General features: G+C 41.8%; 2 protein-coding genes and 1 pseudogene across 9 annotated transcripts in view; 1 reads left to right on the top strand and 2 right to left on the bottom strand.

The window, feature by feature from the left end:
- EDA (ectodysplasin A) overlaps positions 1-17,537 on the bottom strand; it is a 413,821-nt gene that overhangs the window by 332,198 nt on the left and 64,086 nt on the right. The gene's annotated exons all lie outside the window — the stretch shown is intronic.
- LOC134739057 (transcription factor NF-E4-like) lies at positions 192-6,925 on the top strand. The gene is given in 4 exon segments (XM_063660723.1): positions 192-289; positions 4,532-4,611; positions 4,614-4,797; positions 6,601-6,925. Coding segments are annotated over 4 exon segments (687 nt in total).
- On the bottom strand, positions 14,891-15,088 carry LOC129025618 (small nucleolar RNA U3; annotated as a pseudogene).

Genomic DNA, 17,537 nt, shown 5'->3' with positions numbered 1-17,537 from the left:
GGATCCAAAGTAGAACTCCAGTGACCCCCAGTAACACTGAGTGACTAAGTAAAAGTACCCAACAGAGCCCATTATGCCCACTGATCTATTAGAGCAACTGGGGTCATGGGTGATTTCTCTCTCAGATTCTGGGCTCCACAAATTTGTTGCTTCAGCTCTCGAATTTATTTTAGCATTTTTTAAAATCCACAATGGATTCAGAAGTCACAATAGAAACAGTAATGGATACTGTATGGGGGTGCCGCAGATGTCTGCCTGAGTCAGACAGAAACTGGACTGGGTTCAATAGGTAGGTAAGGTTACTAGAATATGATAGGAAATCATGGGTTCATCTGGATCCAAAAAGTCTAGAACTCCTCCATGTGGAACTCTAGCAAATTTCATGTATAAGAACTATGGATATAGAACCTGTGTTTTTCTAGAGAAATGGGTGAACTTAGAGTAACTTAAGAGTTACAGTGGGCACAGCAAGAAAACTCCTTACAAAAGGCAAACAGTTGGGTGTCTTTACAGCTACAACATCTACAAGGACCAAGAGGACCTTGTGGTATAAATTTTAAACCAAAAACAAGGGGTCCCAAACTAAAGTACCCTGTGCTCTGAGATGTCTGCCTTTATCATAAACAGCCAGAGAACTGGAAAATAAACTGTCAGTTTTTACACAAGACATCTGATGAACTCACTCACTTTGTCCTGCACTATTTCCTCACTAGAAGAAGCCCCCAAAGGCTTCACTCCTTGCATGATAATTAACCAATCTCTCAGAGAGAAATAAAGAATATTTTCATGGTGGAGGTTTCAAATTATGTCTAAAAGATTCCTGTGTCCAAACCTGTCTAATACCATTTGGACCATTTTCAGAAAAATATCTGTAAGAATTAGTTCTCTCTGTTTTCTGTACTTACTCTTGCTTCTCCCATAGGAACCTCTCAGTTGACTGAAACCTCTCTTCTCAAAACCCTGCTGACTATATGTTCTGCCAACTCTGTCCACCTCTTTCTGGTCAACATGATCTTTGGAGAGAGAAAATATTTTATGTTGACTGATGATTCTGACTGTTCTTTATCTTTCTCTTTACCCTCCTCTGCCTACTGTAAACCAAAAATAAAATTCTAAGGTACCCCCAACCACCTGAACGGACTTCTTCCTAGGCCAGGGCACTTTAAACTTTAACCTGAGAGACTGGTTCAGGCCATGACAGGAAGTGGGGGTCAGACATGCCTCATTAGGCCTCTTCAGCATTAACATCAACATAGTCTGATAAGAAACATTTATAATCTATTCTCTCTGAAGCCTGCTACCTGGAGGCTTCATTTGCACGATAAAACCTTGGTCTCCACAACCTCTTATCTCAACATAGACATTCCTTTCTATTGATAACTCTTTCAACCAATTGCCAATTAGAAAAATTGTAAATCTATATACAACCTGGAAGCCTCCCCACCCCCACCCTTCTTCGAGTTGTCCTGCCTTTCTGGACTGAACCAATGTATTTCTTAAATGTGTTTGATTGAAGTTTCACATCTCCCTAAAATGTATAAAACGAAGCTGCACCCCAAACACCTTGGGCACATATTCTCAGGATCTCCTGAGGGCTGTGTCATGGGTCATGGTCACTCATATTTGGATCAGAAAAAATCTTTTCAAAAATATTTTACAGAGTTTGACACTTTTCATCGATAGTACTCTAAATTTATTAACCTTTTTGCTTATTTTCCAATCTCAGGATAAAAAAGTTGTTTAGAGAAGTTCAGCCCTCAGATAAAGGTGGTCTGCTTCTTTAATCACTCTATGCCTTCGTCAAAATCTTAAACTCAGAACAACAGTGAAATGTATCCTAGGCTGGCATAGAAGATGCTTTGTCTGCCCTATGCATTAATGGGAACCACTCTGAACTCAGTAATCTAATTTAAAAACTTGGGCTGGGAATCTGCCTATTTTTAATTATTTTGAGACGTTATGTAAAATAAATTCACATCTATAAAGGAAATCTCCATTTATAAGGCTATCTCTGTCTCTGCACCTGAAGAAAGGCAGGACTCTTATTAGAAGCTCTTACAGTGGTGAAAGCATTGACTTAAATTTACATAACAAGCCTTACCTTTGTTTAAGGTGATTTTCTTGGCCATCTTGTCTTAACTGGGCCTTTACCTATACCTTCTTTTCTCGGTTTGAGCAAATAATGACAATTAGTGCTGAAATCTGAGTTCTATACCTTTGAGATATAAATTTTGTACCTTGTTTTACCTAAGAACTATCACTTTAGAAATGCAAATTTGGCGTAGAAAATTTTTAGATGGTTCTTAAAAATGAGATGACTAAAATGGACACTGATGGGGTTAAAACAAAGGTTGAATCTAACAAAGGATGGATGGACCAGAGGGACTCCCTGTTGGTCCCCCAACATTTCAGGGACCCAAACCAGTCCACTCTATTTACCTCAGTTTGGAGAAATTTTAAAAGCCCAAAGACAAATATAATGAGCAGCCTAACTAAAAATTGCTTAGGGCAATAATCAGGCAGGTCATTTTAAAAAAGGACAAAGGTCCCTTGACTCAATCCCTACTGCTACTATGAGTAAAATGGTCAGAGGTCGAAGAAAAGAGGTATCTTCAGAGTAAATGGTGTTGGGGAAAGATGAATGGGCCACTTAGAAGAATAGATGATGTTGTGACAAGGTTTGTCTGGTTGCGATGGACTTCTGGCCTTCTCTCTTGTGATAACAGTTAATCTTCAGAGGACTGATGACAATTGAGCTCCTTTTGTAGCATTAGTCTTTAGGCAGATGGAGGAGGAACTCAGAAAGCCTCTGTATTTTGCTGTTTTTCTTTTTTCTTTCTTTCTTTTTTTTTTTTTTTTTTTTTTGAGATGGCGTTTCACTCTTGTAGCTCAGGCTGGAGTGCAATGGTGTGATCTCAGCTCACTGCAACCTCCACCTCCCGGGTTCAAGCCATTCTCCTGCCTCAGCCTCCCGAGTAGCTGGGATTACAGGTGCCCATCACGACATCCAGCTAATTTTGTATTTTTTTTAGTAGAGACGGGGTTTCACCATGTTGGCCAGGCTGGTCTTGAACTCCTGACCTCAGGTGATTGGCCCACCTCGGCCTCCCAAAGTGCTGGGATTACAGGTGTGAGCCACTGCGCCTGGCCTATTTTGCTGTTTTTCAAGTGCTTCAGCTCAAAGTCATCAACATAACAAAAATATGTATACCGATATACATATTTTAGGGTGGTATTTCCTGAACTTCAATGGCCAGTTTTGTTTAATGAGCAATTCAAGAATTGTCAAGAATAAGTAAATTAAGTGAATGTAAATGGGATACAAGTTTAAGTGAACTTATCAAAATTTCAAAAATCTTTTTCAGTAACTTAAAATCTTAAAGTCCTTCTATGTTATATTAAGTACAGTAGTCCCCACCTTATCCTTGGGAGATAAATTCCAAGACACCCAGTAGATGCACCGATGGACCCTCCCACCCACTCCTCCCACTCCTCACCTCTGGGCAAGGGCATTCCGAAGTTAACCTGAAAACTAGTTCAGGTGATAATGGAACATTTCTCATTATACCCTCCTCCCGTTTGAAATTCAGGCACAGCTGACTAACATTAACATCAAAACAGAGACCTTAAAACTGATAGAACAGACCCTTTAGGTCTGATAAGAAATATTTACAATCTATTCTCTCTGAAGCCTGTTACCTCTGCTACCTGGAGGCTTTGTCTGCATGATAAAATCTTGGTCTCCACAACCTCTTATCTTAACCCAGACATTCTTTCTATTGATTCCAGGTCTTTAGATAATAACTGTTTCAACCAATTACCAATCAGAAAATCTTTGAATCTGCCTATGACCTGGAAACCTCAGCTTCCAGTTGCCTTGCCTTTCCAGACCAAATCAATGTACATATTACATGAACTGATTGATGTCTTATGTCTCGCTAACATGTGTAAAACGAAGCTGTAGCACATGTTCTCAGGATTTACTGTGGCTGTGTCACAGGCCATCGGTCATTCATATTTGGCTCAAAATAAATCTCTTCAAATGTTTTACAGAGTTCAACTCTTTTCATCAATGCCTGAAACCAAAGGTAGTACCAAACTCTATACATACTATGTTATTATCTATACATACATACCTATGATAAGATTTAGCTTATAAATTAGGCACAGTAAGAGATTAACAACAACAAATAAAATACCAAAATTATAACGATATATTACAATAAAAGTAATATAGATGTGGTCTTTCTCTCTCTGAAAGATTCTCCCCAGGGCCTGAAACTTAAGGGAATGAATAACTCCTCCCTTCTCAGGCCCAGTCCCAAGACGCAAGACCACTTCCACCAACAGCGTGCCTCAGCAAGATAGCAGAAGCAGGAAGAGAGCTGGCCGGAAGACACGTACCCCCTGAAGACCGAGAGAGAGGCCGTCAGGGTACTGCGTAGCAGTTACATAAGACTGAGACACTTTCTGTTTACAGGAGACTATAAAACCCCTGCCCCGGCCTCATTTGGTGCTGACACCATTTTAGGCCTCAGCCTGCCTGCACCCAGGAACTCATTAGAACAGCGTGTTGCTCCACACTACCTCGTGTTGTCTGTTGGCATGCTCTCGGGATTTGAACAGATACAAGAACTTTTCATCTGGTGCCGAAAACCGGGAGAGGCTCTGGTGTACGTCCCCAGTGGACCTACGCCTCCACCCTGGAGAGCAGGCCACAGCAGCCGGACAAAGGAAACTCCTCAGCCTCCAGTCGCCTCTCTGTGCATGCACATCAGTCACTGATCTCACCTACCGGTAAAGTTGCCCGGGAGCCCGGTTAACAGGGAAAAATCTGCACGGCCTCTCTTGGTTTCTCTGGTCCGAAAATCCAACGTTGGTCAAGAAGATTCCGGCGTGTGCCAGGCACTCGCTGATCATCTGGTCTTAGGGGGACGCTTCTAAGCCATTTGATCCCATTCCAGGAATGAAAAAGGCAGCGGTGAGAATTGCTCCTTTTATCGTCTCCCTACGGCCATGCAAGATGGTCTTCCTTTCCCTTTTCTCCCGAGCCTACCCTCCGTTATGGGAAATTCCCAGTCTTCCATTCCAAAGGACAGCCCTATAGGCTGCCTCATAAAAAAAAAAAAAAACTTGCAAACCTTAGGCCTCAGACAAGATATCCGCCCTAAACACCTTGTCTTTTTTGCAATTCAGTCTGGCCACAGTACAAATTAGATAATGCGTCCAAATGGCCCGCAAATGAACATTCGACTTTACAATTTTAACTGACTTAAGCAATTATTGCTGACGGCTGGAAAAATGGGGAGAAATTCCTTATGTCCAGGCCTTTTTGCACTCAGATCACAACCCGACCTCTGCAATTCTTGCTCACCTGTTCAAATCCTTCTCCATTCTCGCCGCCCTGATCGCCTTTCTCCTCCCAGCCCTACCTCTTTTTCCTTGTTGGATCGAGCAGACTGCTGTCCACCCATCCCAGCCTCTACCTCTCTCTCTCAACCACCTTTAATCCCCCAAGCCTCCTCTTTATCTTCTCAGTCGCCATCTTCCCAGTTGCCATCCTCTCAGCTGCCACCTTCCCAGCCACCATCTTCCCAATCAGCAGTATCCACTTCTTTTCCTACACCTTCCCCTCCTCAGGACAATTCTAGTATTGTCTGTACCCATTCTCCTCCCCCACCGCCCTCTCCTGAGGCCTGTAAACCCATCCTGCCACCTTATGCCCCTATCTATCCTCCACTGCCTATCAGCTCAACCCCCCTTCCCCCTTCAAACCCTCAGCAGGAACCACTTGCGGCTTCTTCCTTCTGTCCCACCCGTACTCACTCAGGCACCATCTTTGGCCCATGCCCCACCCTTACTTCAGCGCCTGTGCTACAGTGCCCCCTTAGGGAAGTAGCAGGAACTGAAGGTATTGTTAGAGTTCATGTTCCCTTCTCCCTCACTGATCCCTCTCAAATTAACAAAAGACTTGGTTCATTTCCAGAAGACTCTACCTCTTATATTAGAGTTTCGGTACCTCACCCAGTCTTATGAACTTGGCATGACCTCTACATTATCCTCTCTTCCACCCTCACCCCAGAAGACCAGGACCATATCTGGACCCTAGCTCAGGCATATGCTAATACAATTCATCACCAAGCTCCTGCCCAGCCTACTGGCGCAGATGTAGTCCCCAACCAGGACTCCCACTGGGATTATCAAGACGGGGCCCCTGGACACTGCCATTGAGACCACATGATTGTGTGTCTCCTTGCAGGACTCAAAAAGGGTGTCCATAAAGCAGTCAACTATGAAAAACTTTCAGAAATCACCCAGGGTCCTGACGAAAACCCAGACCTTTTTCTGTCTCGTTTAACTGAAGCCATGAGAAAGTATACCAACCTAGACCCAGCCAGCCCAGAAGGGACCACTATTTTAAACCTTCGGTTCATCTCCCAATCCACCCCCGATATCCGGCGCAAGCTTCAGAAGCTTGATAGTGGCCCTCAAATCCCACAACAAGACCTTCTTAATTTTGTCTTCAAAGTCTTTAACAATCGTGATGAGGAAAGTAAAAGGCAAAAACAGGCAGTTTCAAATGCTTGCCTCCACCATCAGGGGCCCTGCAGGCCCACGGGCCGCAGCTCCACACAGAACCCTCCTAGCAACCCACCTCCACCTGGCACCTGTTTCAAGTGTGGCAATGAAGGCCACTGGTCCAGACAATGACCAAACCCAAGTAAGCCCACCAGGCCATGCCCCCTCTGCGGAGGACCCCACTGGAAGTCGGACTGTGAGTGGCCCCCACAAGGACCACACCCATCCCTTCCTGAGCCAGCCAAAACCTCCTACTGAGATCTCATCAGCCTTGCCGCTGAAGACTGACGGTGCCCTGGAACAGATGCCCCAGCAACTACCATCTCTTCATCCGAGCCAAGGGTAACTCTGATGGTGGCAGGTAAGCCAGTATGCTTTTTTTAAATTAATACTGCGGCAACCTACTCTGCTTTACCTAATTTTTCAGGACCCACCTAGTCCTCTCAAGTCTCTGTTGTAGGAATTAATGGACAAGTCTCCAAACCCTGAGCCACCCCTCCACTTTTCTGCTCCCTGCACAACTTTTCCTTCACTCGCTCTTTCTTAGTCCTGCCCTCATGCCCAACTCCACTCCTAGGCAGAGACATCCTTTCAAAACTCCACACTACTCTCCACTTCCACGTTCCCCATAGTACCCAATGCATCAACCCAGACCCCTCTGGGGCTTCTTTCTTCTACTCCTCCAACCTCCCACCTTAAAACATGCAATCTTTCCTTATTCCCCATCCATAGTTAACCCCACTGTTTGGGATACTTCCACACCTCTTTCCTCAGTCGCAAAACACCATACTCCTGTCCGCATTACCCTTAAAGAGCCCACCCAGTTCCTATCACAGAAGCAGTATCCCATCCCCCAAGCAGCTCTCATAGGCCTAAAGCCTATCATTTCTCGCCTCCTTGCCAGTCACCTACTCCGCCCAACAGACTCCCCTTTTAACACACCAATTCTACCTGTCAAAAAGCCAGATGGAACTTATCACTTAGTCAAGGACCTCAGGCTCACTAACCAAGCTGTACTCCCAGTATGTCCAGTAGTTCCTAACCTATATACTTCACTTTCCTCAATTCCCTCCAATACCACCCATTTTTCTGTTCTAAACCTAAAGGATGCTTTTTTCACAATTCCTTTACACCCTGATTCTCAAGACCTCTTTGCCTTTATGTGGGAAGACCCTGACACTCACCTTTCATACCAGCTCACATGCGTACTACCTCAAGGTTTCAGAAACAGCCCCCACCATTTTGGGCAGGCCCTTGCTCATGACCTCTGTACCTTATCCCTAAAACCGTCCACTCCCCTTCAATATGTTAATGATCTGCTCCTGTGTAGCTCCTCTCAAAAAGACTGCAACACCCATACTATCTCCCAACTTCTTGGCAGAACAGGGGTATCAGGTCTCCCCTAAGAAAGCACAAATATGCACCCCCTTAGTCACCTATCTAGGCCTAGCTCTTACCCCACGAACCCAACGGCTCACAACCGACTGCATATCCCTCCTCCAGTCCCTCCTGCCTCCGCAAACTAAGCAAGAAATTATCTCTTTTCTAGGACTAGCGGGATATTGTAGGCTCTGGGTTCCCTCCTTCACTCTACTTGCCAAACTTATACCAAGCTGCTAAAGGCCCTCTCCATGAGCCTTTAAACCCTGCGCAGACTATTACCCAACCTTTCCGTCTACTCCATAAGGCTCTCAGCCCTTGTCCTCACTTTCCCAGACCTCACCAAATCTTTCTCCCTCTATACCAGCGAATGGCATGGAGTTGCACTAGGTGTTCTAACCCAGTCTAAGGGACCCACCCTCCAGATTGTTGCCTACCTCTCTGAACAGCGCCAAGCCACAGTTCTCAGATGACCTGCCTGCCTCCAAGCATCAGCGGCAGCTGCAGTCCTCACTCTTAAAAGCATAAAACTATCTCTCCATGCCAACCTAACAGTTTATTCAACCCATAACATCAAAGACATGCTAGCTCACCACAGTGTACTAAGTCTCATCCCTGCCCCATGCCTCCTCCAACTGTATGCTCTATTCATAGAAACTCCCCATATCATCATGCTAACCAGCTCCCATCCAAACGGCCATGCTCTGTCCCTGTCCTTGTTCTCTCCTCTTTACTCCTCAGAAGAAAAGGAGGACTACCAAGCCCAAAACCTTCAAAAACAAGGACCATGGTATGTCAAGGGAGGGTGCTTCATTCTTCCTCACTCTTAAACAATTCCTATCCTCTAAAGTCTCCACAACTCTTTCCATGTTGGGTACAAACCTCTCTTCCAACTTCTCCACCCTATTCTCACTTGTCCTCACCTTTCTAGCCGTGTTCGAGAAATCACCCAGACCTGCTTTATCTGCCACTCAGTGTCACCCCAGGGGTCCCTCTGCCGCTGCCTTTTCCTACCCACCAAGCCCGGGGCCAGGCACCAGGGCAAGATTGGCAAGTAGACTTCACTCACATGCCGCCCGATAAACGGCTCTGCTATCTTCTAGTCTTTGTCTGTACTTTCTCCGGGTGGGTAGAAGCATTCCCAACAACTTCAGAAGGTGCAAATGTCGTCACACAAACTCTCATCATGCATAGAATTCCCCGTTTTGGACTCCCAACACCCATCCAATCTGATAACAGCCTGACTCTATCAGCCAAATTACCCAAGGCATCTCTACATCCTTGGGAATAAAATGGATTCTCCACACACCCTACAGGCCCCAATCTTCAGGCAAAGTTGAAAAGGTCAACTCTGTCCTTAAAGCCCAACTCACCAAGCCCAACTCTAGAAACCCGCCAGTCGTGGACAAAAAAATCTCTCTTTTGCCCTCATGAGACTCTGTGCAACACCAAAAGCACCCTCTTTTTATAGTCCCTTTGAAATCATGTATGGCCGAACTTTTCTTTTAGGGCCTCCACCCTTACCAGACTCTGAGCCACTCGAGAATTACCTCCCTTCCTTAATCCAGACGCTGTCTTTTATTCGTGAAGCAACAAATGAGGCCATGCCTCTGCCTGTTGATACCTCCTTGTCCTCTCAACATAACTGTCTTGCAGGCACAGATGTGTTTATCTGCCAACCCAACCCTCACAAAAAGCTACAACCGAAGTGGTCAGGCCCTACACTGTGATACACAGCATGCCAACTGCAGTGAGAGTCCAAGGACTCCCCTACTGGATCCGTCGCACCAGGGTCAAGCTCACCCCGCAAGGATACTCCTTCCTCCAAAACATTAACAGTGGGCAACACCCTCGAAGTCCCTGTATATAATAACCTAAACAAAGAAAAATGATCTTTAAAGGTAGAAGGAAGCCAAAGATGGTAAAAGGACAAATGGCCTCCACAACGGATCATCGAATATCACGGTCCTGCCACTTGGGCTGAGGATGGTTCCTGAGGTTATCGCACTCCCATATATATGCTAAACAGAATAATTAGACTACAGGCGGTTCTAGAGATAATCACTAACCAAACTTCCCCAGCCCTGGAAATGCTCCCGCAACAACAAAATCAAATGCGTGCGGCAATTTATCAAAACAGGCTACCACTAGACTAGTTATTAGCAGAAGAGAGTGGGGTCTGTGATAAGTTTAATATCTCTAATTGCTGTCTTAACATAGACGATAACAAAAAAGCAATTCTAGAAATTGCTTCAAACATCAGAAAAGTAGCCCATGTACCAGTCCAAACCTGGAAGGGATGGGACCCAACAAACCTTCTGGAGGGTGGTTCTCTAATTTAGGAGGATTTAAAACACTGGTAGGGACAGTAATCTTCATCATTGGGTTCCTCCTGTTTCTCCCCTGTATTATCTCACTAATAATAAAAGCTATTAAAAGTCTTGCTGAAACTACAGTTAACCACCAGACAATCCAGATGATGTTCCTGCTGCAATGACACGATGGATACCAACCCGTCTGTCAAGAATACCCCCAAAATTAAGTTTTTCTTTGTTTCCAAGGTGCCCACACCACCCCCCATGTCACGCTTGAAGTAGTTATTGAGAAAGTCATCGCTTTTCCCTTTTTCTATAACCAAATAGATGGGAATGAAAGATTCTCTCCAGGACCTGAAAGCTTAAGGGAATGAATAACTCCTCCCTTCTCAGGCCCAGTCCCAAGATCCAAGACCACTTGCACCAGCAGCGTGCCTCAGCAAGATAGCAGAAGCAGGAAGAGAGATGGCTGGAAGACACGTACCCCCTGAAGACCGAGAGAGAGGCCGTCAGGGTACCGCATAGCAGTTACATCAGACTGAGACACTTTCTGTTTAGAGGAGACTATAAAATCCCTGCCCTGTCCTCATTTGGTGCTGACGCCATTTTAGGTCTCAGCCCGTCTGCACCCAGGCGCTCATTAAAACAGCATGTTGCTCCACACTACCTCGTGTTGTCTGTTGGTATGCTCTTCGGGTTCGAAGCAATACAAGAACCTTTCACTCTCCCTCTCTCAAAATATCTCAGTGTATTGTACTCACCTATTTCTGAACTGCAATTGACCGCAGATAACTGAAACTGCAGTAAAGGAGGAATTACTGTAATACATATTCATGAAATGTCTAGGTCATTTCTAAGTAAGTTAAAAATACCAAAATATTAATTACAAAACATAAGTTTAAAGTATACATATTTTGGCATCTTGTTTTCAAACAGTATAGGTATGCTATTTGGGTCTGTTAGTAAACATGAAAAAATTACTCTATGAAGAAGCACGTGTTCTAGAAATTATGAAATACATATTCATAAAATGTTTGTATATAACAGAGGGTTTTAAATTGTTTTACTTCCTGGGTTTTCACTAGAAATTAAGGCTACTAAGAGTTGAAAATCCTAATCAATATATGGTAATTTAAAATAGAAATAAAAGGAAAACAACTGTTGTACGTGAGTAAAGTAAGACATGTTTTTAGTAAGTGAAGCTATGAGGTATGGAAGAAGAAAAAAAGAGGGTAATTTTTATCCTAAAGTAGAATGATTGATTGTTCCAAAATGAGAAACCAAAAAGTATACGAAAAATAAGAGACATAAAAAGATTATAGAAGGTTTGTGGAAGATAAATCTTATGAAAGTAATTTTATGTGTGACCAAGCTAAGATTAGAAGGAAATTACTCACAAGTTTTTCTAAAAATTGAGCCTTACTACCAAATGTACACTGATGCAAAACTAGAATTTTTTACCTTGTGTTGAAACAATAAGGCTTTCTTGGAATCTTGATCCGCTTTTTTTTTTTTGAGACAGAGTTTTGCTCTTATTGCCCAGGCTGGAGTGCAATGGTGCGATCTTCACTCACTGCAACCTCTGCCTCCTGGGTTCAAGCAATTCTGCTGCCTCAGCCTCCCAAATAGCTGGGATTACAGGCATGTGCCACCACACCCAGCTAATTTTGTATTTTTAGTACAGATGGGGTTTCACTATGTTGGTCAGGCTGGTCTCGAAATCCTGACCTCAGGTGATCCACCCACCTCAGCCTCCCAAAGTGCTGAGATTACAGGTGTGAGCCACTGCATCCGGCCTTTGATCTGCTCTTAATAGGAAATTTTGAAAGTTCTTTCTTTACCTTTTTGGTAGGTAACTGGCCTAGGAAACAAAGATTCTGTACTTTATCAAGATGATTCCTCGTGCTTCACGTTCTATATTAGGTTTTTGCTTACTTAAAAAAACTGAGGCTGGGTGCAGTGGCTCATGCCTGTAATCCCAGCACTTTGGGAGGCCGAGGCAGGAGGCGGGTGGATCACAAGGTCAGGTGTTCGAGACCAGACTGGCCAACATAGTGAAACCCCGTCTCTACTAAAAATTAGCTGGGCGTGGTAGCGGGCACTTGTAATCCCAGCTACTCAGGAGGCTGAGGCAGGAGAATCGCTTGAACCTGGGAGGTGGAGGTTGTAGTGAGCCGAGATCGTGCCACTGCACTCCAGCCCAGGCGATAGGGCTAGACTCCGTCAAAAAAAAGGAAGGAAGGAAGGAAGGAAAGAAGGAAGGAAGGAAAGAAAGAAAGAAAGACTGAGCCCTCTAAAAGAGCTAAGGATTTTTCTCCAACTATGTTTCTATATTTGCCTTTTAAAGTCTTTTAATTATCACTCTATTGAAATGATTACTGTTATTTCATAGTCACTTATCATATTTTGACCAAGTGTTTTAAACCATATATATATTTTTTCTTTCTTTTTCTTCCTTCCTTCTTCCTTTCCTTTTTCTTTTTCTTTCTCTACAGTGGTGCGATCTCAGCTCACTGCTACCTCCATCTCCCAAGTTCAAGCGATTCTCCTGCCTCAGCCTGCCAAGTAGCTGGGACTACAGGCACACACCACCATACTTGGCTAATTTTTATATTTTTAGTAGAGATAGGGTTTTTCCATGTTGCCCAGGCTGGTCTCGAACTCATGAGTTCAAGCAATCCACCTGCCTTGGCCTCCCAAAGTGCTGGGATTATAGGCATGAGCCACCATGCCAGGCCGAAACCTTTGATATTTTTGACAAACTTCACAAAATCAAATTCTAATTTAAGTCTCTTTCTTGACTTAGAATTAACTTTGGGATTTTCCAGATAGGCCCTTGGAACATCTCAAAAGGATACCTCTCTTTGTGAAAAGAGAAATATAAACTAACTGGGCTTATTCAATATATTAAATTATATGGAAAGTGTCAAATAATAAGTAAAGCTAACCCTTTGAGTTATATTTGTATGGATGTGTTATTAATACATGTTTCAGAAATTGTATAAAATTCATAGAAATCTAGTAGTCCTGGTATAATGATAAGTCATAATTCTAGTTATCTTAAAATGTTGTATGCAGCAAAAATAACTGAATTTCCTTGTCAATTGCATCAACATTGTAGTAAACTCTCAACAGGCCTTTAACCATGGCCATTTTAAGCATTATTATTCACAGATGGTTGTTTACTCTGGTACTTTCCTGAGCAACTATAAGCCTAAAGTGTTTTGTCTTCAAGGAGATTCATGGAAAGGACTCTGACAAGTACAGATTTCTGATAACTTTAATACATCATTAGACTAGGTGAGACTTTCCAGATCTCTAATGAAGAAACTAGTTTTATAAAACTGCTAACCCAAATGCAGAACAAGAATTATTAAATACTAAGGAAATGCTTTGGCAGATTTTCATACCAAGTCAGCCAGTACTGAAATTGTTAAGATATGCAATTTAAAATAACTCCTTAAGACTGATTGAGGTCAGATCGCCTATTTTACCCTATTTAATAAACAGTGCTACACCTGAATTGGAGAAACAAATCTCCTATTTAAAAGAATATAAATTCAATATTAAGCATGGACTCATAGAGGGCACAGATGGCCACCTGGTCTTTCTCAAGTCCTTAAAGCCTCCATTATTAAAAGTTCAGTACTTCATAACTCATCATGGAGTATAAAAAATTATGCCAATTATGAAAAAATATTAGTGTGGGGACTATTTTTAAATTGCCAAAATGGTTTATAACCAATGTTTGCTTTGTCAAACCCATAATCCTTGAAAGACAATAAAAACTTTAGGTGGTACATTTGTACTTTCTGATGGTCCATTTGAACATTTACAGAGTAATTTCATTCATTTGCCATCTTACATGGGATATGAGTATGTTCTCATAATAGTCTATATTCTCTGATTGGATAGGAGCTTTCCATGTAGGAAGGCCAATGCTATAACAGTAGCTAAAAAGGTTATTAAAACATGTATTTCCTTTATGGAGCACTCCTGGAGAAATCTCCAGCAATAGAAGTACTATTTTACTGGACAAATTATAAAGCAATTGAATAAGGTGTCATGCATACAATGGCATTATCATTGTCTTTATCACCCTCAGTCTTCCAGAAAGACTGAAAGGACAAATGGCATCTAAAAACTGAAATTGGCAAAGTTAACTGAACCAACTGGATTGTATCTTCATGAAGCTTATTTACAATGGGGAAGTGAGAAGATGTGATATGGTAGAAGGGTATGATCAGAGGTACTGTGTCAGAGAGCTGGGTGACATGGAAGAGAATGAAGTTTTACTGGGAGGAATTAGGTGGAAATATTATTATAATAACGATAGTAAATATATAGCACTTAATTTATAAAGTATTTTCCAGTATAGTATGTCATTAGGTCCACACTTCACTTAACTCACCTAAACCATTCTCTAGAGATCAAATTGATTTTGGCTTGTGTGAGGAAGAGCTGTCATAGTCATGGTGGTTAAACAGAGAAAGCAGAGTAGTGATTGCCAACCCTGTCATCTTCTTCTCTCCCCTCCCTTTGTTCTGGTTTTGAGGGTTGCTCAATTCATGAATAGTTCTTTGCTCAATTAGACTCTGCTAAATTTAATATTTTTTCCCACCCAGACTGTGTCCTGTCTCTTATTCTTCCCAAAGAAAAGAAGAACAATAATTAATGGCAAATGGCAATTGAAGTAAACCAACACCAAGAGGCAGCTTTACACTTGGGAGATAATATGGTTTTTAGTGCTCTATACATTCAAAGAAACTTCTCCAGTAATAATCTATAGAAATGATCCCTGAAAGTATAGTCTTTAACTTTAATTTATCTAAAGATTTTAACAGACGATAGGTGCTCAATAAATATTTATTGAATGAATGAACAATAATGTAGTAGCATTATAAAGGCAAATATTACCTTAACCTACAATAACATATACATCCAGAAATACTCAGATGAAAACTGTGATCATCAGGGCTGGTCAGACCATACCTTAAATATTTTCCCCATTTTAACAAGGAAATGGGGGAGGAAAAAAAGCCATCTTTGATCCCAAAAGCCTTGGTTGGAAACCATGTACTATATCCTTCCTTTAGTACAGCCTGTCACCTTGTTTTGTACTGCCCATTTCCTTGTATCTCACACATTTTAAGTTTCACAAAGTCAGAAACTATATCTTTCTCTTTCACTGTTGTATTCCTAAATACTGGCACAGTATCTGACTGACAGAAAGGCATTCAGTAAATATATGTTTAATGAAGGATAACTCAGAGAACATCCAAACAACAGTAGCCTAGATAACGCAGAGATTTAATGCCATGTTTTTCTCACTCAAAGGCATTATATACCAGACACATTCAAAGATAAGATGTGGTTCGTGTCCTCAAGGAGCTCACAATTCAGAGGATGTGTAAAAATACAGCTACAAAACTATGACTAAAATATACAGTGTGGAAAGTGCAACAAATTAACAAAGGAACAGTTGAAAGCATGTTTAGCCTGGAGTTGGGGGGTTGGAGACTAGTCAGGGGTATGTGGGGATCTTTCTCCCATCTGAATAACTATGGTATGGCAGAGTTTATTATTGCAGTATTAAATAAGGAAGACTTTTGTAACAACTAGATCAGCCTACAAATGACATTAGCTATCTCCCATGAGGACAAGTTCTCCACTGCTGACACATTTCAAGCCTAGGATGGTGAGAACTTGATGGAGATATTGCAGAAGTGATTGACAAAGGAGATGAGATCTTGAGTTGGATGACTTCTATCTCCATTCTAACCCAGAGATTCTATGACATTTTTAGTCTCTGCTTTAGAGAAAGAGGGTAGAAAATCAATATTTTCAAATAAAAATCCTATGCTAATTATATCTGTTTAGCTTTGCCTTAAGGATCAATACTTAATAGAAATTATGCCTGTCCATGAAGAACATATTAGACTTTAATCTTATACCCCAATTCCTTGCTTTGTGATAGTCTGAAATACTGCTTTCTGCCACAACATAACAAGATGAAGTGAACTGATTCTTTGAAGTCACATCTGCATCACAGTACAGCTAATGACAAGCTTCCTAATTTTTCCGGACATGACTAGGAAGAGATTCCTCCATTATCCAATGAAATCAACCATATTAAAGGCAGGGCTTCTGTTCTCAGATATCTTGAGAAACATACACTTTCCCCTCTCCCTTGTTCCCACCCTGATTATGGAACAGTGAACCTGAAGCTGATTTATTACTTAAGAACCAGTTATTGTTTTCCCAAACAGATTTAACAAATTTGTTCCACCTGCCCAATTATATTTCTGATTACTTTCTTGTGGTTTCACTGAAGTTTTTAATCCAAGGAACTATGAAGATCAAAAAAGATGAAAACTCAGCTAGCCTCTGACCTCAAAGAGATTATAATCTAGTAGGGAACAAAAGACTCATACACAAGTAACCACAATTTACACAAATCAGTATATGAGGTACTAAGAATAGTTTAAAGCACTGGAAGAATTAAGTCTAGAGACAAAAGACTTACCTTATGGGGTAACTGGGAAGTTAGGAAGTACTCTATGTACTCTTATTGTCCTCATTTTACAAATAAGGAAATTGAGATACAGAGAATGCAGTCTAGGGAGCTGAGGTTTTCCAGAGGCAAAAAAAAAAAAAACCCTTAAGTATTTGCAAATAACACTCCTATATACTATAGTGATTAAGCATTCACATTTTAAAACAATGTAACAAAATAATTCTGACATCATCTAAAGTGTGGTAAAAAAGAGGCTCAATCCTTAGTGCTTCCCTCTTATTCTTCTAGATTTCTCCTTTAAAAGTGTGTTCTGAATCATCCAAGGAAAAGTAATGGTGTCTAAATTCCAATAAAAACTGATTCTCTCTTTCTTCTGCAATTTCTTTTACCTTTAACAATATCATTCAGGTCAGCCATAGGTTGGCTGCTCTGACTCCTGCAGCCTTTCCCCATAAGCCCTCTCCCCTCCTCCCAGAGGGCAGAGAAAGAAAGCAGTGCTGAGGAAGCAACATACTCTTGGTTTCCATGTAAGGCCATTTTCATTTAACTCGGGAGTATCATTAGTTTTGCTTGGGAAAGAAAGCCTTTCATCACCTAAGCTTCAGATAAAGATTAGCTTCACAATTCCATTTGAAGTCAATGGTCTATAAGCTAGTCCACCTAAATAAAATTTGAACAACAAATGTGGAAAATGTTGGTGCTTATAAATTAACCAATCAAATCTAGGTATATAGGTATAAGAATAA

This window comes from Pongo pygmaeus, chromosome X (genome assembly GCF_028885625.2).
Source record: "Pongo pygmaeus isolate AG05252 chromosome X, NHGRI_mPonPyg2-v2.0_pri, whole genome shotgun sequence".
NCBI classification, from domain to species: domain Eukaryota; kingdom Metazoa; phylum Chordata; class Mammalia; order Primates; family Hominidae; genus Pongo; species Pongo pygmaeus.
Note: the sequence above shows the minus strand (reverse complement) of the source record. Positions and strands in the feature narration are given on the sequence as shown.